Source organism: Neurospora tetraspora (assembly GCF_033439725.1).
Source record: "Neurospora tetraspora strain CBS 560.94 chromosome Unknown B0H65scaffold_8, whole genome shotgun sequence".
Classification (NCBI taxonomy): Eukaryota; Fungi; Ascomycota; class Sordariomycetes; order Sordariales; family Sordariaceae; genus Neurospora; species Neurospora tetraspora.
In genome coordinates, this window is record NW_026944390.1 from 1275739 (window position 1) to 1299076 (window position 23338).

Genomic DNA, 23338 nt, shown 5'->3' on the forward strand with positions numbered 1-23338 from the left:
TCTTGAGGGAACTACTGTGTAAGGGGGGCGGGGGCGGGAGAGGGCCCATCTTCCCCTCGACTTCTGCAAGGACACTCGAGAACAGCAGTCCAGTTGTATTATGAGCACATCTACACATTAGCTGTAATCCAACTACAAGTAGTAGAGAAATGATAATGCGATTGAAATTTTGGATTGTGACCCACAGACCGCGTGTACCAAAGCCCGTTCGGATCGCGTCCTCTCGACGTGGATTAAATTCTTGAAGACGTATGGCCAACAAGGGCTCGCTGACTATCAATAACCGACCATGTCGAAGGGAATCAAAGCACAAATGCCAGGTGAAGCTTGAGAAAACTGACGGCAGTTGAACACGAGTTTCCTTCGTCTCCAGCTTCTTGGAGGCGATAGAGGCTGTTCAGATGGTTAGCTGACAATTGCGGATGTTCAAGAGCATCTCCTGTTGCCCATCAACATTGGAGTGAACCCGTCAGCGCAGCGACTACGTATTAGTCTGCAAATTTTCATTGGTTGACGTGAACTGTGACCCGTTTTGGAAACAGTCTCTTCCACGATGTATCGATGAAGTCGCGAGTCGCAATAAGGAGTGAAGCATATCACAGCAGAACCGCAACGCAGTGTGAGAAGCCAGGGGTGAAGCACTGCTATGCCGTCCAACGTTTCTTCCAGGAACCTTTGAAGACGAACGTCACAGTTTGTTATTTTGAAACCAAAGATACCATGCTGCGTTAGGGTTGAAAGCCTGACGGCCTATTCTCCCAGCTGCCATGGTACCGTGCCGCGGACACCTCCGGCACCACTAACCCTTGGGACAGCTGGTAAGCAGACTCGGATTTCAGAAGATTACACGTGATGTACATATTTCTTCATCTGCAAAGCTCAAAGCAGGTTGATGTGCAGCCATCGGTGTTTCGGTGGGAAGAAGTTGACCCGAAGTCAGGGCAAACTTTTCGAGAAGAGACGCCCCTGTGGAGGGTTAGGGTTCTGGGAGAGATGTCTTCCAAGTTGGAGCCCCTTGACTGACTGTGAAAGAGAGTGACGTCATCTGCGTTCCCTCGATGAACAGACATCGATCGATGGGTTTGTTCGAGGAGGACTGACAGAAACAATGACTTGGTACGGCTTGGCAAATGAAGCCATACTCGGCCAGACGAGATCATCACTTGTCCGGTCCGGAGCCTGGACGGTGCGGTTAATGGCGGAGGACATGTCCCCGTCGACCGAGATGAAACGCGCAGGTCGCCATACGAGGTGTGGATGGGCCGGCCAGATTCGCCGATCAGCGGAGGACGGTGGACCGGAAGCGGCACCGAACGGGGCGCTGAACCGGACGGGGCCCTCGCTTAAGATGGGTTAGCCAATCAGTAACACGGAATTCGAGTAAAACAACCCCACCTAAAAATTTGGACAGGCATGATACACCATCGCAGACTCTATCACAGTGGCATCCCGCACGACTCCAGCGACCTTTCAGCGGAGTCCAGTGTGACTCCCATTGTGTTTCCTTATCTTATCACTCCGCCACCGTCTCAGACTCCCGTTGGATTTTGGAAGATCTCTTCCTCCCGAACGCATCTCTCCTCCTTTGGAGAAGCGTTTGGCTGTGTGCCAATCCGTCCAACTTCAACTCACCAACCTCACCATCCCATAACCTCTTGGGTATTTTGCGCCGTTGCGCCTCCCCCTCCATCCAACAATGGAGCTCCTTACTCTTACGGGCGGCTCCTGCTTCACGGCCTCCGAGGCCGTCAAGTTGAAGGAGCAGATCAACAAGACAGCCCCCATCAAGGTCTCGTCTGTCTCGGGCGTCTGGGTCTATTATGCGCACATCGCTGGCGATGCCAATTCCGCCCAGCAGAAGCTCGCCCAGCTTCTCCCTCTCTCTGCCGACCAGGCCGCCCCCCATCTTACACACATTGGCTATGGGCGCAAGTGGTATGTGACTCCTCGCTACCTCTCGCCATGGAGCTCCAAGGCCACCAGCATTGCCCAGGTCTGCGGCTTCGAGAAGGAGATCCACCGCATTGAGCGCGGCCGTCTCATCCACATCGAGTTTGAGCAGCCCTTCAACGACAAGAACATCACCTTCCGCGATGTTCTGCACGACCGCATGACCGAGACCTTCTCGGCCGACGCCCCCGACCTGGTCACCATGTTTGCCGAGGGCCAGCCCCAGACTCTGGAAGTCGTCGACATCTTCGCCCCTGGCAAGGACCCTATCCAGGTCCTGCAAGAATACAACAAAGAACGCGGCTTGGCGCTTGACCAGTCCGAGATCGAGTACCTGGTCGAGAAGTTCTCCCAGCTCGGTCGCCCCCCTCACGATGTTGAGCTCTTCATGTTCGCTCAGGTCAACTCTGAGCACTGCCGTCACAAGCAGTTCAATGCCAACTGGACCATCGATGGCATCTCCAAGGGCAAGAGCCTCTTCGAGATGATCAGAAACACTCACAAGGTCACCCCCGACTTCACTGTCTCGGCCTATAGCGACAACGCTGCCGTCATGGAGGGTGACCACGTCAACTTCTGGTCCCCCGACTATTCGACCGGCTCGTGGAAGTTGAACAAGGAGTTGATTCATGTCCTGGCCAAGGTCGAAACACACAACCACCCCACTGCTATTGCGCCCTTCCCCGGTGCCGCCACTGGTTCTGGTGGTGAGATCCGTGATGAAGGTGCCGTCGGCAGAGGCTCTATGCCCAAGGCTGGTCTTAGCGGCTTCTGGGTCTCTGACCTGCACATCCCCGATCACACTGCCCCGTGGGAGATCGACGTCGGCCGCCCGGCCCACTATGCCAGCGCTTTGGATATCATGCTGGAAGCTCCCATTGGTAGCGCCCGCTTCAACAACGAGTTCGGCCGTCCCTGCCTTACTGGTACCTTCCGCACCCTCCTTACCGCCGATGACACCAAGGCGGAGGGTGAGTTCCGCGGTTACCACAAGCCCATCATGATTGCTGGTGGTGTTGGTACCGTTAGGGAGAACCATGCGCTCAAGAACCCATCCGACGTGCAAGAGGGCGCCCACGTCATTGTTCTCGGTGGCCCCGCTATGCTTATTGGCTTGGGCGGTGGTGCCGCTTCGAGCAACGACTCTGGCGAAGGTAACGCCGATCTTGATTTCGACAGTGTTCAGCGCGGTAATCCCGAACAGGAGAGACGCGCCCAGATGGTCATCAACACCTGCGTTGCTCTTGGCATCCAGAACCCTATCGCCATGATCCACGATGTGGGTGCTGGTGGTCTTTCTAATGCCTTGCCCGAGCTTGTGAAGGATGCTGGCTTCGGTGGCAGATTCGAGCTGCGCGAGGTTGAGTGCGTCGACAAGAGCATGAGCCCTCTTCAGATCTGGTGTAACGAGGCTCAGGAGCGTTACGTCTTGCTCGTCAACCCTGATAGCATGGAGCGTTTCACCAGCATTTGCCGTAAGTTCACACTGATACCCCGGGTTGTTTGTATTTGCTGGTAATTCTGACAAACGTATACAGGGAGAGAACGTTGCGGCTTCTCTGACGTCGGAACCGTCATCACCAAGGAGGCCGATGGCGTTTCCAAGCTCATCTTGAGCGACAAGCAGTCCAACGAGTACCCCCGTCCTATTGATGTCCCTATGGATGTCCTCTTCCCCAAGGGACGTAAGCTCGAGCGCATTGTCACTTCCAAGAAGCCCCAGTGGCCTACTTTCAACCCTGTTGCCAGCCTGAAGGAGGCCTTTGGCGATTCGACTAGCGACGAAAACCTTCTCAGACAAGCCGTTCAGCGTGTCTTCTGGCTGCCATCTGTTGGCTCCAAGTCCTTCCTGATCACCATCGGTGACCGTACAGTCGGTGGTCTTACCGTGCGTGATCAGATGGTTGGTCCTTGGCAGGTTCCTGTTGCCGATGTCGCTGTCACCCTCTCCTCGTTCGGCCTTAATGGCGTCAAGGGTGGCGAGGCCATGGCCATGGGCGAGAAGCCCACTCTTGCTCTTATTTCTCCTGCTGCTTCTGCCAGAATGGCGGTTGCCGAAAGTTTGTTGAACCTCGGTGCTGCCGACATCAAGGCTGGATCCCAGCGTGGTGATCTCAAGCGCGTCAAGCTCTCCGCCAACTGGATGGCCGCTGTGAACCACCCCGGTGAGGGTGCCGCTCTCTACGAGGCCGTCGAGGCCATTGGTATGGAGATGTGCCCTGAGCTCGGCATCAGCATTCCTGTTGGAAAGGACTCGACCTCCATGAAAGCATCCTGGAAGGATGGCGAGGCCAAGAAGAGTGTCACTGCCCCTGTTTCCGTCGTCATTACCGCCTTCACCACGGTTGAGGACGTTCGCAGGACTTGGACTCCTCAGCTTCGTCGCGTGGAGGAAGTTGGCGAGACCGTTCTCCTGTTCGTCGACTTGGCCAAGGGCTTCAAGGCTCTGGGTGGCTCTGCTCTTGCTCAGTCCTTCGGCGCGATCGGCCACGAGGCGCCTGATGTGCGCGATGTGGATCTCCTCAAGGACTACTTCGATGCTCTTGCGCAGCTCCACGAGAGCGGCGTCGTCCTTGCCTATCACGACAGGTCCGATGGTGGCTTGATCACCACTGTTGCTGAGATGATGTTCGCCGGTCGCTGCGGCGTCGACTTGACCTTGGACGGCGTCTCCAAGTCTGGAAGCTTGGCCGATCTCACCGATGCGCTCTTCAACGAGGAGCTTGGTGCCGTCTTCCAGGTTCGTGCCGAGGATGAGACCAACTTCAAGCGCTGCTTCGCCACTTGCGGTCCTCCTGCTGGCCTGATCCGTAAGATTGGTGTCGTTCTGCCCAGTGCCAAGCAAATACTTGCCATTCGCTATGGCGAGGGTACCCCCTTCGTCACTCTTGACCGGGCTGAGATGCAGCAGTGGTGGAGCAAGACCTCGTACGAGATGCAGAAGTTGAGAGATACCCCGGCCTGTGCCGACTCTGAGTACGCTGCCCTCCTTGACTCTCAAGACCCGGGTCTCTCCTACACCCTTACCTATTCTCCCGCCGAGAACATCGTTCCCTTCACTGCTTCCATCACTGGCTTCTTCGGCAAGACGCCTCGCGTTGCTATTCTCAGAGAGCAGGGTGTCAACGGCTACGCCGAAATGGCCTTTGCCTTCCGTGCCGCTGGCTTCGATGCGGTGGATGTCCACATGACCGACATCATCAACGGCCGCTCTCTCGCCGACTTCGTCGGTCTCGCCGCCTGCGGTGGCTTCTCCTACGGTGACGTTCTCGGCGCCGGCCAGGGTTGGGCCAAGTCCATCCTGCTGCACGAGAAGGCCCGCGCCGAGCTCGAGGCCTTCTTCAACCGCAAGGACACCTTCAGCTTGGGCGTCTGCAACGGCTGCCAGATGCTTTCCCGTCTCAAATCGCTGATCCCCGGCGCCGAGCACTTCCCCACGTTTGTGCAGAACGCCTCGGCCCAGTTCGAGGCCCGCTACGGCATGGTCAAGATCGAGGACGGAGAGGCCAGCAAAAACTCGGTATTCTTCAACGGCATGGGCGGATCCAGCCTCCCCATCGTCGTCTCTCACGGCGAGGGCCGCGCCGAGTTCGACTCGCAGGCCGACTTCCAGGCGCTCACTCAGCAGAACGGTATCCCCATCCGCTACGTCGATAACCGCCTGAACGTCACGGAGGAGTACCCCTTCAACCCCAACGGCAGCCCGGCCGGTATCGCCGGTGTGGCTAGCAGGGACGGCCGTGTCCTGGCCATGATGCCTCACCCCGAGAGAACCATCATGGCTGACGTGACGAGCTATGCTCCCGAGGACCAGCTTGCTCAGTGGGGCGAGTTCGGCCCCTGGTTGAGGATGTTCAGGAGCGCTAGACGCTGGGTTGGCTAAGCAACGATCTTATGAGACGATGAGACCAGATGAGATAAAACAAGGTACAGGTAGAAAACCTGAAGAGAGATGATCAATATAAAAGGTTCAAAGAAAGGGATAATTAGGGCTAGGAGATTCAACATTTGCGGAATGCGGAGTATGAGGGAGGGGTTTAACCAACTGGATGCTGGGCGGGCAGGGAAAAAGGGATTGTTTAGTGTTTTGTTGGGAATTGTATATATGGGTGGCAGTCTAAATACCGAAAAAACGGGCACGTAGTCTGGAAAGACTCTTTAAATATCATGTTCGATTCGTTCATCATCGCCGACACGTTGTGGGTTCTCGTGAAGTTCAAGCATCAGTAACACTGTAAAGCATGAATAATCGGTTCAGCCTTTCGAAAGGGTGCATGCTTTTAATTTTGGCCTCCATGTCTGCTTGTAGACTCCTGCTATGCCAACTTGTAATATTATACCTGAGCTAAGCGGGTGAAAAATGCTGCAAGAATCATAAATCATCCATCAACAGTTCCACCAGCTCGTTACCTTCCACCAGCACCACCAGCACCGCCGGCACCGCCACCACCCATGAACGAGCGCGCCCTATCAATCTTGTTAGTATTCTCGAACTTCTTGACGCAAAAGAAATAAAGGGGCAGACTCACAAGTCGGCAATGTTGGGATCGTTCATAAGCGAAGAGATATCAGGCAGACCGCCACCGCCCTGGAACTGGTTCGCCATATCCCTGAGACGGGGGTTGCTCATAAGGTTGGACATCATATCCGGGTTGCTCATGAGGTTCTGGGCCATCTGAGCAAACATGGGGTTGTTCATGATGGAACCAAGGTCGGGCATACCGCCACCAGCACCAGCACCAGCGCCAGCGCCAGCACCACCACCACCGAACATACCCGCCAAGCTGCTCAAATCAGGCATACCACCCGCACCAGCACCGCCGGCGCCACGAGTGGCAGGCGCATCATCCTGAGCCTCCAACTCCTCCACCCTCCTCTTAGCCGTCTCAAACCCCTTCTTCATCGCCTCACTACCGCCGTTACCCTCGTACTCAATACCCTTCTGGTACGCCTCCATGGCGCCCTTGGCGTCGCCGAGCGCGAAGCGCGCCAGACCCAGACGGCTCCACGCCTTGGTGTACTTGGGGTCGATAGCGACGGCGGCCTCGGCGTCGGCGCGAGCGGACTCGTGGTCGCGCGCGGCAGAGTGGGCGGCAGCCCGGTTGGACAGGTAGATGGCGTTGCCTGGGTTGAGGGTCAAGGCTTGCGTGTAGAAGTCGATGGCGGTTGGGTAGTCCTTTTGGGCCATGGCGGCGTTGCCTTTGGACTTGAGCGATTCGGCTTGTTTTTTGTCTTCTTCTGTGGGGCCATTGCTGCTGCTGGCAGGGGCGGTGGAAGAGGAGGGGGTAGAGGAAGAGGCAGAGGCAGCGGCGGGCTTGGTTTGCTTGAGCTTCTCGTAGACGGAGTAGATCTGGAGCAGGTTCTGGGAGCCGATGGCCTCGGTCACGGCGGCCTTGTCGGAGGGGTCGACGCCGAAGGCCTCGCCGATGCAGTTGACGGCGATGTCGATGTTGTCCTTGTCGTCGGCCTGGAGGGTGCCGTCGGTCAAGGAGGTGTTGAGGAAGTCGCAGATGGCGAGTGCGAGGCGCTGCTTTGATGTCGTCTGTTGGGAGGAGGGGGGAGGGTTAGCTTTTCGCTTCAAGGCAACGGAAGTGACGGGATATGGCATACCATTTTGAATATGATGTGAGTGGTGTCGATCTAGGGGTATCTAAAAGAGAGAAAGTCGTGAAGTTTTGACTCTTGGGTTGGGACACGGGATAGAGATGTGACCTGACAAGAAAGATGGATGCGGGCGGTCTGTACAATACAGCACACTGGTATGGAGGGGACCGCGGGACGCTTCTAGAATTGGATGGGGCAGCCAAGGCCCAGTCGCCCATACAATAATACCCTGCAGATGAGGGTAACTGCGGGGTCTGGCGACTAGCTTGAGATTCTACAGAAAATAACAAGTACGAGACAGCGGAAGCCTCGGATAAAGACGTCCTATACAAGAGTTTACTGTACAGCTCTCCAACTGAAACCCGAACCCTTGGGGTCACGATGCGCACTCAGTGCCGTTGGGTGGAGCCTCGCTGATGTCACGCATGTGCTCCGTCAAATGCACAACTCCCGTTGACAGTCGCGGTCGCGATTGCGGTTGACAGCGCCCTATCTACAGCACCTACTTAAAACATCTTTACGACTCTCCAAGAGGAAGGCGGCTTCGCTCCCTCCAATTTGACGACGCTGCTGCTCACCGTACGTCGTCCACGGGTCCCCCGGCCATGTTAAAGCCCGGCGGTCTGCTGACCTGAACCACAGTTTCGTCGCCGTCACGATATTCATCCAAAAGCATTTACATATTTCGTAGCAATTACGGCGACAACAACGAAGACACCGACGATCGCCGAATCACCCTCCCTCATACCAGATCAATCCCACGATGGCGACGCCAGGCACCAGCTCACAAGCCGGCTCGGACCCCGTACCGAATACCCTCACACGTTCCAACACAGACAACTTTAAGCGATGCTGCATCTGTTACGAGGATGAAGGCGAACGTACTAGCGAACCGGTAGTCCGACCTTGTACCTGCAGTCTCCCAGTTCACGAGACATGCCTTCTACGATGGTACGAAGAGAACCAAAACAAGAGCAGCAACGGCGTGAGCTGTCCGCAGTGCAAGGCTCCGTTCAAGGTCGAGGAGCCCTTCGATTTTGTTGTGGCTCTGCGCAGGACGATACACAGCCAATTCAGCAAGGCGTCACCCATTATTCTCACGTCCATGGTCGTTAGCGGCACCTTTGCCAGTTCTGCTACATACGGTGTTATCGCTGCCTCCTCCTTTGCCGGCTACGAGGCTGCGCTCAGGTGGATAGGCCTTCAGATTACACCCGGTCAGGCTGTTGCCATTCCCATTGCAAGAAGGGCGCAAGTGGGAAGGATGATGATGAGGCTGTGGTCTATGTCCTCCATCGCTCCGGTCGTCATTCTTAGTCGAGCAGTGCCGTTCCTGGCCAACTTCTTTTTTGTTCCATTCTCCGCTATTGTCTGTCAACCCTTCCTCATACTATGTTCATGCTCATTGCTAACCGGTGTCTTTAATTCCAACAGTACGGCCTGGCACTCATAGCCCAGGACGATCACCCAACATGGCCGCCCTCTCCCACGTGGGCAATGGTCATGATGCCTTATCTACACATGAGTTATAATAGATTCTATAACTATTGGCTGAGGCCGATCGACCGACGCCTCAACCGGGCTCTACGGGGTCTTGAAACCAGCCTTCAGCCCACCGTTAGTGCCGCCGGCGAAACCGAGGCCGAAAACAACGAAAACCAAGACGGTGGAAATCGCTTCATCTTGTCCGACCTCCTAGACATGGGACGCACCGCTTGGATTCTCTTTAGCAACACCCCACAGGAAGGCGGAGCAGAACTTGACGTTAGGATTGAAATAGGCGCTAATGTCGTCGACGATAACGATGCCGCCGAGTTCCGCCCAGTAGACGATAGTTTCCTTGAGGTTTCGCCTTACGATGAGGAGGTTGCCACCGCCATCGAAGAGGCAATGGGTCAGGTCCGGGAAGCGGTTCCACAGTATCCAGAGTATGTACAATCACAACCAGCTTCACCGGAACCAGCGCCAGCTGCAGCCGCAGCTCCATCCCCACAGCCTGCAGCAGCACGGGATCGGAACAACGACAGAGACAGAGATCGCGATGGCGTGGAACTCCCCCCCTTCTCCTTCACGGATCTCATCAACAACGTAGTCACCTCTCTCCTCTTCCCCTTCATCTCGTACGGCATGGGCGAGCTTCTCCGCCTCTCACTCCCCAGATCGTGGACTTCCCCACCCAAGCCCATCGTCACGTCTGGTTTCTTTAAGAGGGGAACGATCATGCAAGGAGGACCCGGTGGCCTGTTGCAGCAGAGATGGGGACGCAGTCTGGCGGGCGGGTGTCTGTTTGTGGTGATCAGGGACGTGTTTGAGCTGTATGCCAAGTACAGGAATGTGCAGGTGATGAAGGGGCGGAGGATCGTGAGAAGAAGGGGAGGAGAAGGAGGAGGAGGGCCTAATCGGAGGGCTGCTGGCGCTGGCGCTGGCACTGGTAATCAGTAGTACTTTGCCAGTATCCTCTCGCGTCCGAGGCAGGGGTGATTCTGGTCAGTGTTTGACCAGACATAAACACATGAAGAGAGGGTAGCGCTGGGCGGGCTGTGTTATAGACCCAGTGAAGGATTTGGGCAGGTTGGGAAATTGGGACTGGGCAGCGAACAGGGTCAGTAAGTGAAGGTCTGGGTGTGCATTTACATGGGTTTCGGGGTTACGTTTCTTGCTTTCCTCTTTGCCGTTCTTCCTTTTCATTACCCCGTGGTGAGATTGGTGAGCCTGGTGAGGGGGGTTCACATAGCGTTTTTCCGTGTGCATATTTTAGGACTGTATGGACAAAGAACCGTGATAGCCAACACGGTTATAAACGAACAAGTTTGAGCGGTTAGTCTGTAGGGAAATTGACTGGACGCAGATCACAGCTTTCCCACGCTTCAACTCACAACTGGTGTATGTTAAACTTTCATTATTCCCCCATCATGCTTGCTTCAACCAGGGGCTTCATAAGTAAACACAAACCCCTATTTACCATCCATCAAGCCAACCCCCCCTTCCCACCCAAATAAAGCGCACTTCCAATCCCCGGCTTACTAACCACCACCGCCCCCTCCCTCTGCTCCTCCGTCAACTCCAACTTACTATAATACTCCCTCTCCAACGACTCCTTGACCGCATCCACCTTATCCGCCGGCACCAAATGCACACTACACCCACCCCATCCAGCACCCGTCAACCGACTCCCGTAACTGCCCGCCTTCCGAGCAATCGCGCAAATCCGATCAATCTCCTCGCACGAGCACTCGTACACCTCCCGACACGAATCTTGCGTCTCGTTGAGCAGGGCGCCTAGGCGGCTGTTGAGGTCTGTTGTAGTTGATGACGAAGAAGATGATGAAGAAGAAGGGGAGTTTTCGAGAAGATCCATGAGCTTGAGCACGCGCAACGCTTCGTTGAAGACGTGGATCGCTCGTTGACGCAGCTTGAAGCGCTCGGCGCGCACGGGGAAGCGGGAGGTGAATTTTTGGTTGAGGTCGTCGACCGACGAAAGGCCGAGGACCGTGGCGATTTCGGAGCGGGTGTAGCCCTCTTCTTTGGTGAGGGTTTGCTTGGTTAGCTGGAGCAGCTCCTCGAGTTGCTCTGACACTGATTTGCTCGAGGTGGCGCCCGAGTTGTGCTCAGATAGGGCGAAATAGGTTTCGTGAAAACCGTGGAGGGAGATGCCCAGGGGAGAGGCGTCACCTGGCAATAAAGTGCCGGGTGGGTTGAGCACGGCGTTGAGGTAGGCTGCTGCGAGCGTGCATTCGACGACTCGCAGGTTGTAGTGGATGGGACCGGTCACGAACTTGTCGGCTGTGACGAAGGATTGGGCGATGAGGAAGGTGAGTTCGGGGGAGGTGGGCGGGAAGGAGACGGGGCGGGCGAGGAGGGTGGGCGTGAAGGAGACGAAGAGGGCGGAGCCGCGCTCGGAGAAGACGGAGGCGGATTGGTCCATTCTGTGATGGCATGTCAGTTTCACATCATGCTTGTTAGGATTTGAGAGAAGGCAAGAGATGGGACATACCCTCCAGAGTTCACACCAACGGCTCTCTCACTGACAATAGCCAGCTCCGTCAACTCCTTCTTGTCAACCGTCTGCTCGCCATTGGCCGCCATGACAGCCAAAGCACTAGCCGTGACAAAGGCCGCGCTCGAACTGAGTCCTCCGCCGGCAGGTACGGTGCCGTCCATGAGAATCTGCATGCTCTTGGGTTTGAAGTCGGCCCCGTGCTTCTTGCGCAACAGCTCCAGAGCTCCGCGCAGGCCGGACTTGAAGTAGTTGGTCCATTCGTGAACGGTAGAGTCAATGTCCACGGAGTCATAGGGGATGTCGAACTCGCGAGACTTGAACTTGGAATCCTGCACGTTGGCGATCTGGATCCTGAAGGTGCCCTCCTTGGGAGCTGGAAGGTGTGTTGACACGGCGAGGATGGCGTCGGCGGTGATGGCCATGGGAAGCACCGAGTACAGAGAGTAGTCGATGTGCTCGCCGATGATGTTCACTCGACCGGGAGACCGGGACACGAACTCGGGCTGGTGGCCGTAGGTGGACTCAAACTTGGAGAGGAGGTTGTTCCATCGTTTTGTTTGCGTGTCGAGGGCGTCGGGGGTGTAGATGTCCTCGAGCGAGTTGGCGATGGGGACGGGGCCGGACATGGTGACGTTGGTTTTTGGGGGTATCTTGAGAATTGGACCAGCCAAGTGAGGACCGCAAAGGAGAAAAAGGGTGGAAGGTGGGTTGAAATATGGGAGAGGAAGAAGGGTAAGGTGATGAAAAGGGAGCTCAAGCTTGGAGTAGTTGCCCCGCGGTTCCAGGTACGAGCTGCCCCGCACACTTACAAGGACCTCTACAGCGACCAGGGCAGCGGGTAATTGAATTCGGATGGAGTTGCAAGATGGGGTTCGGTGGAGTTTAGTCCGGGGTCACTGGCTGTTTTGGGTAGTTTGTTTATCAGGATAGACACGGCGTTTGTTTCACGATGGGTTGGTGTCTCTTTCACTTGGTTATGATAAAGTGTGAAGCTGTGTAGTGATGTTTAAGCCTCAAGAAAGAGCAGAGTAGACAATGAGCTCCCAGGAACACAAGTCGGAGTCACGAGATTAATGACAGAAACTTGGGATGAACGTCGTGAACAGCTCCAGTTCTCCTCAGTGATTTGTGTGGTTACAGAGGTACACAGAGAGGTAGACAGCATGGAGTGCTGCTTGGTCACGCGGGGCCCCAGAAACTCCAGCTTTTTTACCCCGAGCAATTGGCCGATTGTGGGGCTATCCAAGGCCCCAGTTCTTGTCGTGATGTTCTTACTGTCTTTTGTATGTTTCCCGAGGTAATTGGGAAAATGTTTTGCGCCATCTGATATCATAGGCAAGTCTATCGTCTTGAAGATGGGATGCTTTCCATCAGCAAACCCTGTTTTGATGTTCAGGGATATGGGGTACTTACAGAGCGGTTTACTGAATCGGAGGGTATTCCGGACATGCACTGTACGACACGACTGGGTAGAAGTAACACCTGAAGATGGTGTCCCAACTTTCGAAGCAAAAAGATGACTTTACAAGTGTGGTGATAACGGTTCAAGAGAAAGATCGAGTAATAGAACTAGAATAATGAGCAAGCAGGCTGTTGAAAGCCCGTGGAGATCAGATTTCCAGGCTGTCATCCAGATCCATAATTGACTGTGTGGAGCTCTATGATCGCACTGTCCCTTGCAGGCAGCTTCCATCCGCTGCCAAGCAATCGAAGCTCAACCTCGAGGAGCTCATCTCATCGAAACAATCCAAATTTCACAACAGAACACGCGCGAGTCTCCAACAAGATGCCACACTACGAGATGGAATGGTTCGACTCTCTAGTTGCAGCAGCTGGGTCCGTCCTTGATGAGAATCCGTCTATCTCAACGGACGAAGTCTGCCAAAAGCTCCAATCCAGTGAGTCTTCCTTTTCCGTCCTTGCCTCGGCAAAAACACCAAAGAACTATACTAACCAACTAATTTCGAACTAGAGGTTCCTGAATCATTCACTTTCAGGCAGTTAACAGGATCAGCTGGGAGATATCTTTCCAAGGTGACTATCCCCGTTATCACAATGGGGAGCAATCAGACAAATCAGACACAGCAGCTAACTCAGAACATCAGAACCTCACCACCACCACTCCCGGAACCCCTACCCGACAGCAATTCACCCTAGCAGTCCTCGCCTGCCTGCGTCTCGATGACCGAATCGCACCCGAACACGATTCAACAAGCGCAAGCGAAGAAACTTCAGATAACGGAGATAACGAGGACAGCCTCCCACTAGGAACCCGCCTAGCTCGCTCCATAGCCAAGGCAATCTCCCCAGTCCTTGCTCAAAAGCCAAACAGCGACTCAGACGACCTCGACGACTCCAACACCCAACTCCGCGCTCACCTCACCACACAATGCCTCTCTGCCGCCGACTCAGCCTTCAAAATCCTCGAGCTCCTCGCCTCACGAGGTCCGGAAACCCTCGATAACCCCGACGTCCTTCTCACTCTCATCTCCTACACCAACCCCGCCGAGGAATGGACGACCCCCGATCTAGCGGCCCGCGCCACACTGCTTCTCCAGCAACACCTCGATTTCAGCTCTGCCCCCGAAACCCCCGGAAAGTCCAACAAAAGACAAGAATTCATCACTACCCACATCCTCCCCACCTACCTCCGCCCCCTCTTCTCCCGCTCTTCCCCCTCCCAACCACTCATCACCCCCTCCGGCCGCCCCTCCGCCTACGGTCAAAACCCCGACGCCCGCCCCTCCGGTCTCCCCGATGACTCGAGCAAGACCAAACCGTGGAAATTCGTCGACCTGCGCGCCGTTTCCGTGTTCGAGTGGGCTGTCTCCGAAGCGGACGAAGAGACCACAATTACCAAGTCTTGGCCGCTTTTCATTCCCGTGCTACTGACGTTGGCGGATGATAACTCTACGGTTGTCCGAAAAAGGGGACTGGTCATCCTGCGGAAGTTCTTGGAGAAGTTTCCGAGTAGGATTTTGGGCGATACAGGGCTGGCTAAGGTGTTTGAGGACACGGTTTTGCCTAGTTTGAGTTACTTGCCTAGTATCACGCCGGAGGAGGAGTCGGTGGAGTTGTTGGGACCGGCGTATGCGGCGTTGAGGTGTTTGGCGGGGAAGCTGTCCGGGGAGAAGAGGAATAAGTTACTGGATAGGGTGGTGAGGGAGGGAATACTGCTGGGGTATTTCCATGCAAAGGAGTATGTGAGGATCGTGGAGGTGTTGTGTCAGGAGATGGGAGAGGTGTTGGTGGAGATGGGGGTGAATGCGGTTAAACATCTCAAGGTATGTGGTATTTGCTGTGCTACTGATGCTGATGCTTATGCACATGGACGACTAAAGTTGGAGATGACGACAGGAGGAAAAGGAAGAACGAAACAATGCTAACCATGCCAATCATCAAACTTCGTAACAGGATATCATCCCCATGCTCTCAACAATCTTAACGGATCCTTTCGCCTCCCTCCATCCACCAACCCTTCTATCCGCCATCAAAGCCCTCCAAGCCGTCCTCGCAACGTGCTGGCCTCGGATTCCCAACTCGCCTTGGCAAGATGAGATTATTAATTCCCTGGTGCTCTGCTGGCTCAATCTTGACGCCTCTGGTTCCTCCGGAGACAACTTCCCAGTAATCAGACAGGCATTGGTCCACACAGCAGACGCACTGGCCGCTGTCCTGGCTACGGAGGTGGAGGAGGGCAAACCGACCATCAATCTCTCCGAAGTCGTCGCACCGCTAGTGGCGAAAGAGCCTTCTCTTTCCCAGCTTTTCTCCGCGGCGTCGAACGAGGAACAGAACTCGGGGTTGGAGTCCTGAAGTTGTCGCAGAGGCGCTGGATTCGGGTCCTCTCCCTGCCTCTGGATGGTGAGCGACTTTGTTCGTCATCTCCGGCTTGAGCCCCAAGGTCCCGTCTGCGTCCTCTGGCAGCCCCATCCATCCCATAACAAACACCCCGACCAACACCACCCATAGTCAACACCCTCCTCGCCTCACTCGGCGAGACGACAACAAAGACCACGGACGACGCCCGTCTCTTCCCATCCCTATCCGTCTCATCAACGTCCTTAACCAGATACCCCGTAGTATTCTCGCCCTCTTCTGGCCCAACAACCAAGGGCTCCTAGTCCACCGGCTGCTGCTTGAAGAGGCTCTTGCCCCTCAACCACTTCCTATAGGCTTTATACCTCTTCTTCTGCGCGTCCTCCTCCGTCACGGTGAGCGGGTTCTCACTGATCTTGAGCATCTCAATGTAAAGCGCCTTGTCATCGTCCGCTAACCCACCACCACCAATATTCCCGTTCCCAGCACCTCCTCCTCCTCCCGTAACCCCATTCCCACCACCATCACCACCTCCACCGGTGGTAGTCCCATAACCACCGCCGCCATAACCACTATACATACTACTCGCATACCCCGCAATCCCCAACCCGCCAACCTCATCCCCATAACCCCCATCCCAAACTCCATCCTCCTCCTCAACAATAGAAGCAGGATACTGCCAACTCCCATTCACATACTCCTGGTACTCAGGCTCCACCTCCCCGGGCGCAATCTCGCTCGACACCACCAGCGGCAAGTGGTGCGGGTGGCTGACGTAGCGGGCGTAGTCCTCTGCCTCGGCGGCGCTGACGGTCGGGTTGAGCGAGGAGTGCACCACTTTGGTGAAGGTCCATTGGGCGGCCCGGGTCTTTTCTTGGGCGGAAAGGTGTTTGTTTCCTCCTGAAGGGGTGGTGGCGTAGTCATTGCTTCCGTTGCTGTTTGGGGGTTGTTGATGGTGGTGATGAAGGTTGGAGTGGTAGTTGTTGAAGGGCCGGTAGGGGTAGTCGAGTTCGGTGCTTTCGCTGGTGTTGTTGTTGCTTGAGGATTCTCTGCCGAGAGTTCGGGCGTTGGTGGTGTTGGTGGTGTTGGGGTCCGAGGGGCCAGTGGTGGAGGTGGTGTTCGCGGCGGTGGCAGCTTCTTTGGCGCCGCTGCCGGGGAGCCAGCGCTGGAGAGAGAGGCCACGGTGGTGATGAGATGCATTACCGCCGTTGTTGTCTGCTGCAGCAAGAGCGGCTTTCTCGTTCATCGCAGAGGCATTGTCCGCGGCGTCCTCGGCTAGATGATTCGTTCCGGAGAAGTGGTCGGCGTGATTGGCAAATGTCACCTCTTTCTTGACCTTCTTCCTGTCATGCGTATGGTCGCCGTCACCGGTCCCGCCTACCTCGCCGCGCACGCGGAACGGGCTAAGGTCGTACCGGCCGTCCTGGGTGGACTTGAAGGGTATGTACCTGAGGGTCGAGTTCATACGGTACGCAAACATCTTGAGGAAGGACGAGAGGGTGGAAGGGCGGTAGTACTCGAGCCAGTAGTCGTCATAGCGGGACACGGGGATCTTGCTCTGGGGTGAGCCGGGCTTGATGGCAGGATATGGAGGCAGGACGCGCGGTTGGAGAAACTCGGGCGTGTACCAGTTGATATAGTGGCGCTTGCGCTTTTCGAGCCACTGCCGTGGATCTTCGTGGTGCAGGTAGTAGTCGGTAGCCAAATCCCAGAGCATGGGCTGTCCTTGAGCGAAGATGTAGTTACCGAGGAACAGGTTGTAGGCCTCTTGGCGTTGACCGTCGAGAAAAGAGTTGTTGTAGTACCGCTTGAAACTCTCGATCATGTCGCGCGAGTGACTTGTCCACTGGTTGATCTTTCGGTATGTCTCCATGGTGTTGACTAGCTGTGAGCCGCCATACTGGACGGCAATGGTGTCCCCGTGGTCGTGGTACATGTGCGTAAACAGGTTGACGGCGTCGGTGTCGTAGTTGACGGTGGTGTCCTCCAAGATGCCCAGAGCATGGAGCTGGTGGCCTAGGGCACGCTTGCCAATCACGAACTGGGCCGCATTGGTCCGGTCCAGACAGTCGATACAGTTCGTCCGTGCGACCCCGTTCTGGACCCGGATCGGGGAAGTGTGGCCGTCGCCATTGTGGAAGAAGCCGGTCGTGAGGACGACGTCCTCGGCGATGCTTTCCAGTGTCCCGATGACATCCTGGTCCCGACTCTTAGCGGCTCGCGACATGTCCCAGGCACGGTAGATGATCTTGCTTTCCTTGGGTAAGAACTGGTTAAGATATTCTACAGCGCGGGTGAACTCGTCCAACAGTTTACTTTCACGCGGGGTGCGCTCCCGCGCCTTGACCAGATTCAGGACATAGATGGGTGCTCCGTACCGCTCAAAGAGGTTATCAAAATGCAGAGCTGCTGCTGTGTAAAAGGGGTCAACGAGGTTCAGCTCGATGGGTGGCTTGGGTGTTACGCCCGTGTTGTCCTGAGTCCAGTGCAGTGGAATGGAGCCTCTGTGCTGTACATACGAGGTGTAAGCTGGGCTAGCAAAGAACTTGGGACCCGGGGCATGAAAAGAAGTGGTGAGCGACTCGGACACAATCTGTTCAGTCTCGACATCGTTGGCTACATATCCCAAGTCGTTGGCGCCTCGTTTGAGGAATCTTGCACCGGCAAAGAATCTGCTTCTTCTGGCAATGACAGTGACGTGGACGGTTCGGCCGTAGATGGAGATGGCGGCTTGGTCAAAATAGCCGTGGATGATGGGGCGACACCAGTCATAGGGGGTGTTCAAAGCGTTGGCAACAGGTTGGAGCAGGTGGTTATTCCAGACGAACATGGAATTCAGGTCATCCTCCATAGGGCCAACCTGACCATTCAACAACGCCTCTCGTTCTCTGGTGATGTTGTACTGCAATGTGCGAGTGATATCATACGAGTAGCTGTAGTAAAATGATCTTGTCAAGTCCAGGTGGTTTAAGATGCCCAAGAAGCGCGTCTCCTCGGTATTGCGCTGGTCCGTCTTGAAGCTGGGGGAGGTCAAGGGAATGAGATCGGTGCCGTCGATTTGGTAGACATAGTGGCCGCCTATCATGGCAACTGTGCTCTTTTTGGTTATGAGCAACATGTACCATGGGCCGGTGAACTTGATGAAACCAAGCAGACCCCAGGTAGTGCAGCGCAGCTTTAGACCACCAGTACCCTTGTTGCCGTCGTCGATGGTGTCCAAGAGCTGGTTCATGTCTTTCTGTGAGTATATGGTCTTGTCGTCCGTAATGCTAAGCTCCGAGGCGTCTTCTGCGGTGCGGTCGATCTTGAGGATTCGGTAGCGTTTCTCAGTGACATCGCCGCCGACCATGTAGAAGCGACTGGCGGTTTCGTAGAGACTGAACTTGTGCATCTTGTGCTTCAGTCTGGACCGTGGTCGTTCGCCAGAAGTGCCATCCATCCTGCCCACATCTTCCTCTTCTTCCTCGGGGGCTAGAGGACCTGAGCGTGGGGTCGGATCTGGACTGGTGGTGCGGTGGAAGGGCTTGGCGACGGCGGGCTCGTCATCGTCGTTGTCGCCGACGCCAACGCCGGCACGCGATGATTTGTTCTTTCTAGAGCCTTCGGACTCGGCATCGGCACTGGCGTTATTGTGAAGGAGAGGGAACGGTGGTTTAACCGACCGTTCGCTGTCTGAATCGGCCGGAATGGGGCTCTTTGGCTTGTTTGGGTCCCGATCGGAACCTGAAGGGGGCGGAGGTGATATCGAACTCGAACCGCCAGGCTCGGGAGCGCCGCCGGCGAGGGCGCTGGCAACAGTCAGGTCGCTTTCGGCTGCCTCTGTCATCTTGTCCGCTTTCCCTGACAGGGAGTGTACGTCTTTTATGCAGCAGTCGACATGACTTGGTCAAAGCCCAATGTTGATGATGATGTTGAGCAGAAGTTCAGATAAGATGCCCCTGTTGATAGGCGATGATGTAACTGAGCTCCCCCGGGGCTCTGGGCCCTCCCCGCTATTTCCACACAACTACAGGGGCTAGCTTCTGTTGGCCGGGTGACCCGGGGTAGTCACCTGCACAGACCTCTTCCAAGACTTCACCTCAACCACTCCCGTCCAACTCTTCCCGATTCTCTTCCCACTGGCATCTCCATCGGGGAGACAATACGAGCTTTTCATATTTGGCCATCTGCTACATCAGAGCTTCTCTTTGTCCAGTGGGCAATATTATCACTTCTTTACCATGTTCATATGTGTTCTCTTCCCGTTCCACCACTCACGCCATTGTCTCAGTCTTCCATACGTGGACTAAAGATGTGACGCCTATACTTTGATTTAGGTTGGCATACGAGCTGGATGGGGTTTCTCAAACTTGTACGTCTCGCTCAGTCTTTTGGACGCATGTTTCCAACCACGCTGGAGATTACTCTTGTAGGATCCAAATGGTTCTCCTTTGCCATGGTGAGATGGATGGGATACATCTCCTCTTCTCCTTTGAGAAGAATCATGATGTCAAGGGGGACTGTTTGCCTCCTACCCGTTCGAATGGTCGTAAGAATAAACCGAACACGTCACGGTCAGTACATCACACCTTGGATACACTCTTTCACGCATCCAAGCGTCTTTATTACACATTTAAACCCAAACTCGAGGCAGTTCCTAGATGGGAAATCCCTAATGGACTGTGGCCGATATGTTTCTAAATTATTGTGATCCCTATCACAGTTTTGTAACGGCCTTTCCCAACCACAACGAGCGGTATTGGACTGTCCGTGTTCGGTTTATTCTTACGACCGCTCGCCGTCGTCACGGCCGTCTGTTTCTGCAGAAGGCGAATCCGACGAGCAAGGCCCTCATCATCTCATATGGGTATAGTAAACCTACCAGTCGCTCGAAACTGGGTATCATAGCCGTGATATCTCATGATGGCGTGCAGGGCTCGGGTTCCGATAAGGAGCACACTGACCTCGAACTCATCGACAGGTTCAAGCCCCGTGATGCCACGCATCTGGGCACCCTCGGGTCGGGATGCTCCATCAAAGCCGCACGTCCGCCCGGTAAACATCAAGGCGGCCGTGATCTCGTAACGCAGCATCGATCAACAGATGGACTTCCAGGCATATCCTCACAGATAGGAGCATGGAAACGAGATATTGGTCACTGTCCATGTTTGCCTTCATATTCTAGTTCCACCACAGCTTTGGAAGGAGAGGGTTTGTCAGTACCTGGGCGGCGTTCAGGTTTGATGAGTGCTGCAGCATTACAACTTTCATCTCAACTCGTCCCAGGCACCAACATCTTTCGAAACTTTCTCTGCCGTGTCGTGGTCCTCTTCGTTTCTACAACCCCGCGTCACGGAGACAATCATCGCCAGGTCCTCCTCCTTTTGTTGCGCTAGGCCCCTCACTCCTGGTCACCGGCACCTCGAGGATTATAAAACAACTCCCAATCGAGTTGAAACAGCTTTTCTGGGGCTTCTAGCGTGCCACCACATTCTGATCCAAGATTGCACCATGTCCAGCGCGTAAGTTCTTCCCAAACTGACGCTGATATGATTCTTTGACTGACACCTCATTACAGACTACCCACTGCTCTAGGAGCAACAGCGACGGTGGAACAACCCTCAATTGTTGTCACGTCGTCTCCGGATAGTACTGTAGCAGCCACACATGAGCCTGGCGCAAGCTTGTTGACAGAGACATGCGCGACGCCTGAGTACACCCTACTTAATTTGGGGCCATCGGCTGTTTACGCGGCCTTTGTTGGTTGCGTAAACACCAGGCAAGACTGCTGCCCTTCCCAGCCTCAATCATCGGTAGCAATAGGGTTCAATGACGTGTATCCTAAAGCACCGAATCCCGAACAGGCGGTACTAGAACGCTGCCCCGCCGACTACTATTCAATTTCAGCCAGTTGCTGCCCCAAGTAAGCACATTCCTGCGTTTGAGGAACGTAACTCAGACTGGAATCATGCTAACCATGACTTTGCAGCGGTTACACCCCATGGACGACTGACCTGGGAGGCCAGACACCGTGCTTCAGTGTCCTCCAAGCAGCAATGACACCACCTCCCATCACGAATGCGAATACGGTGTTATCCAATGGGGCTAAGCCGACCGTTGTCGTCTCCGACGTTGTCTATGCCATCCAGTACCCCGTTCAAGAGCCCATTAACAGCTTTCCTGCGGAGGCTATCGCTGGTACTGTGGCGACCGTTCTTGGACTGCTAGTTCTTGCAGGGCTGGCCTTGTTTATCCACAAACGGCGGCAAAGGCGGGAGTTTCTCAACCTGGGAAACGAGCTGAACGACCTCTACGGCCCTAAAAGAACTCAGGAACCTTCAAATACATCGCGACCAGGAGTACAAGCCAGTGGACCAAGCAGTTTCCAGGACGATAGGACGCTCTGCGAAGATAGGGCATATTCGCGGAAGTCGAAGGAATCGGACCGGAGTCAGCCACAACAGTCGCCCTTTGATGGACACCAATTCGTGGTCCCGCCCGTCAACCTCCCTGAGCAGAATGACCTTCAGAAAACGTTGACCCATGAACAGCAACCGGCGAAGCAGGGACTCAACCAGGGATTCAAGTTGCGGGTTGACGAGCCCGACCAACAAGCCCCTCAGCATGAGCAAAAGCGATCAAATATTAATGCCACCGAACATGATCTTACCACCCCTTCGCCGTCCGAACTGGAAAAGCCACAACTACCCGCACTCTCGTGCCAAGAGGAACCGAACGCAGACGACATAGTCAACACAAGCAACTCCGGGGATGATACGTTTGCTTCGACTCACAGCAGCTATCACTCCGGCCTTCTTCAAGGTCTGACAGTTGAAACTGCCCGTCCAGAGCGCCTCTCACGTGTCTACGCCAAAATGGTCTACACTTCTGGACAGACCAGTATCAAAAGAAAACCAGTCAACAACACGGAAGAGCAGAAAGATGACAGGAAGTCTTCGTCGGGGGAGGAAGCGAAGTGAATATCGATCATTTCCTTTCATCTTGGGGAGAACGAAGAGGGAAGGGGGAACGTTGTGGATCACTGTTTGACCATTAGGTATCAGATGACGCAAGCTCATATCTGGCGCAAGTCGTACTTGTGGGTAGGTGAGACCTGGGCATGAGAGGAGGGCTTATCGGTTGTGTTCAAGACCGGGGCAATCCGGGGTTCGGTCAAGATCACAAAGCGGGATTTGGGGCTCTATGGTGATGTCAATACACCGCAAACACGTGTGCTTACTGTTAGACAGACGGGACCACGGTGAACACATGTTACCAGTAGCTGCGCGTCTTTTTAATGAGGAAAAGAAACATTCGATCAATTCCGTTGTGGAACCAGCCCTTACCCAAATCATTCCGTGTCCATGCCTTTCACGCCTATTACGACGATCAAACACCTGGAGCGCCTCCTTCCAGGAACAGAAAGTGGTTAGACACCATGACTGCTTTTGTACGACAACCGAGAAACACACGCTCTCTGGCAAGCCAAATCACACCGAGATTCCATGTTCCAGGCGCAATATCGAGCTCATCGATCATTGAACACAGTCTCTAGCTTACGAGACCTTCCAGATGTATCTACCCTCTCCTCTAACCTGCACAACGACATCAACCACAACGGCCCATGGCATCCACAACCCAGCGTACAAACGGCCAATACGAGACAAATTCACAAACCCAGTGGTGATCAGGTACACAAATACACATGTAAGACGGTAGTTCTACTAGTTCTAGACCTTTCACGGTGTAACCGCACTTATACCAAACATCTGGCACCAAGCCAATTACCTACAATCTGACTTGATGCACTGTGACGTGCCGAGGGTTCGATCAAGGAGACCAGCTCATCTCCCGCCCGGTTTGGCCAAAAGCTTGTTTCCTATGGTAGCTGATGTGCAAAGGGGATCCCGGTTTGGTGGAATTCCCAGATGGGTAGGATGGAAGGAGGGAGGGAGGGATGGATGGATGGATGCCCGACTTGGGCTG

At 54.9% G+C, this 23338-nt stretch overlaps 7 protein-coding genes across 7 annotated transcripts; 4 read left to right on the forward strand and 3 right to left on the reverse strand.

Annotated features, from left to right (window-relative positions):
• Positions 1-1696: 1696 nt before the first annotated feature.
• On the forward strand, positions 1697-5833 carry B0H65DRAFT_434591 (phosphoribosylformylglycinamidine synthase; the record flags this gene model as incomplete). The annotated part of the gene is made up of 2 exons (XM_062825138.1): positions 1697-3425; positions 3489-5833. 2 exons carry the CDS (start codon positions 1697-1699, stop codon positions 5831-5833), a joined length of 4074 nt encoding a protein of 1357 aa, XP_062677612.1.
• A 304-nt stretch (positions 5834-6137) lies between these two features.
• On the reverse strand, positions 6138-7736 carry B0H65DRAFT_313638 (uncharacterized protein). Its single transcript, XM_062823333.1, has 2 exons — positions 7561-7736; positions 6138-7492 (listed from the first exon to the last, which is right to left on the reverse strand). Exons 1-2 carry the CDS (start codon positions 7561-7563, stop codon positions 6476-6478), a joined length of 1020 nt encoding a protein of 339 aa, XP_062677613.1. The 5' UTR covers positions 7564-7736; the 3' UTR covers positions 6138-6475.
• A 486-nt stretch (positions 7737-8222) lies between these two features.
• B0H65DRAFT_313665 (uncharacterized protein) lies at positions 8223-10019 on the forward strand. The gene is made up of 2 exons (XM_062823335.1): positions 8223-8923; positions 8989-10019. The coding sequence occupies exons 1-2, from the start codon at positions 8318-8320 to the stop codon at positions 9994-9996; spliced, it is 1614 nt and encodes a 537-aa protein (XP_062677614.1). The 5' UTR covers positions 8223-8317; the 3' UTR covers positions 9997-10019.
• A 394-nt stretch (positions 10020-10413) lies between these two features.
• B0H65DRAFT_313658 (ribosomal protein S5 domain 2-type protein) lies at positions 10414-12370 on the reverse strand. The gene is made up of 2 exons (XM_062823334.1): positions 11549-12370; positions 10414-11480 (listed from the first exon to the last, which is right to left on the reverse strand). The coding sequence occupies exons 1-2, from the start codon at positions 12178-12180 to the stop codon at positions 10523-10525; spliced, it is 1590 nt and encodes a 529-aa protein (XP_062677615.1). The 5' UTR covers positions 12181-12370; the 3' UTR covers positions 10414-10522.
• A 951-nt stretch (positions 12371-13321) lies between these two features.
• B0H65DRAFT_313682 (uncharacterized protein) lies at positions 13322-15522 on the forward strand. Its single transcript, XM_062823336.1, has 4 exons — positions 13322-13452; positions 13527-13588; positions 13660-14838; positions 14969-15522. The coding sequence occupies exons 1-4, from the start codon at positions 13341-13343 to the stop codon at positions 15368-15370; spliced, it is 1755 nt and encodes a 584-aa protein (XP_062677616.1). The 5' UTR covers positions 13322-13340; the 3' UTR covers positions 15371-15522.
• Positions 15470-19322, reverse strand: B0H65DRAFT_313691 (phosphatidylinositol-3,5-bisphosphate 5-phosphatase). Its single transcript, XM_062823337.1, has one exon. It carries the CDS (start codon positions 19197-19199, stop codon positions 15675-15677), a length of 3525 nt encoding a protein of 1174 aa, XP_062677617.1. The 5' UTR covers positions 19200-19322; the 3' UTR covers positions 15470-15674.
• Positions 19323-20446: 1124 nt separating this feature from the next.
• B0H65DRAFT_313708 (uncharacterized protein) lies at positions 20447-22444 on the forward strand. Its single transcript, XM_062823338.1, has 3 exons — positions 20447-20874; positions 20931-21275; positions 21342-22444. The coding sequence occupies exons 1-3, from the start codon at positions 20864-20866 to the stop codon at positions 22330-22332; spliced, it is 1347 nt and encodes a 448-aa protein (XP_062677618.1). The 5' UTR covers positions 20447-20863; the 3' UTR covers positions 22333-22444.
• Positions 22445-23338: the final 894 nt, after the last annotated feature.

What these genes read in the sequence shown, in the direction of transcription:
- B0H65DRAFT_313665 (XM_062823335.1), top strand. Translation starts at nt 8,318, where the DNA reads ATGGCGACGCCAGGCACCAGCTCACAAGCCGGCTCGGACCCCGTACCG. An exon ending in TTGTTCCATTCTCCGCTATT is followed by an intron (nt 8,924 to 8,988) that starts GTCTGTCAACCC and finishes TAATTCCAACAG; the next exon opens with TACGGCCTGGCACTCATAGC.
- B0H65DRAFT_313658 (XM_062823334.1), bottom strand. Translation starts at nt 12,180, where the DNA reads ATGTCCGGCCCCGTCCCCATCGCCAACTCGCTCGAGGACATCTACACC. An exon ending in GTTGGTGTGAACTCTGGAGG is followed by an intron (nt 11,481 to 11,548) that starts GTATGTCCCATC and finishes ATGCCATCACAG; the next exon opens with AATGGACCAATCCGCCTCCG.
- B0H65DRAFT_313682 (XM_062823336.1), top strand. Translation starts at nt 13,341, where the DNA reads ATGCCACACTACGAGATGGAATGGTTCGACTCTCTAGTTGCAGCAGCT. An exon ending in CTGCCAAAAGCTCCAATCCA is followed by an intron (nt 13,453 to 13,526) that starts GTGAGTCTTCCT and finishes ATTTCGAACTAG; the next exon opens with AGGTTCCTGAATCATTCACT. An exon ending in CTGGGAGATATCTTTCCAAG is followed by an intron (nt 13,589 to 13,659) that starts GTGACTATCCCC and finishes TCAGAACATCAG; the next exon opens with AACCTCACCACCACCACTCC.
- B0H65DRAFT_313691 (XM_062823337.1), bottom strand. Translation starts at nt 19,199, where the DNA reads ATGACAGAGGCAGCCGAAAGCGACCTGACTGTTGCCAGCGCCCTCGCC.
- B0H65DRAFT_313708 (XM_062823338.1), top strand. An exon ending in TCAGCCAGTTGCTGCCCCAA is followed by an intron (nt 21,276 to 21,341) that starts GTAAGCACATTC and finishes ATGACTTTGCAG; the next exon opens with CGGTTACACCCCATGGACGA.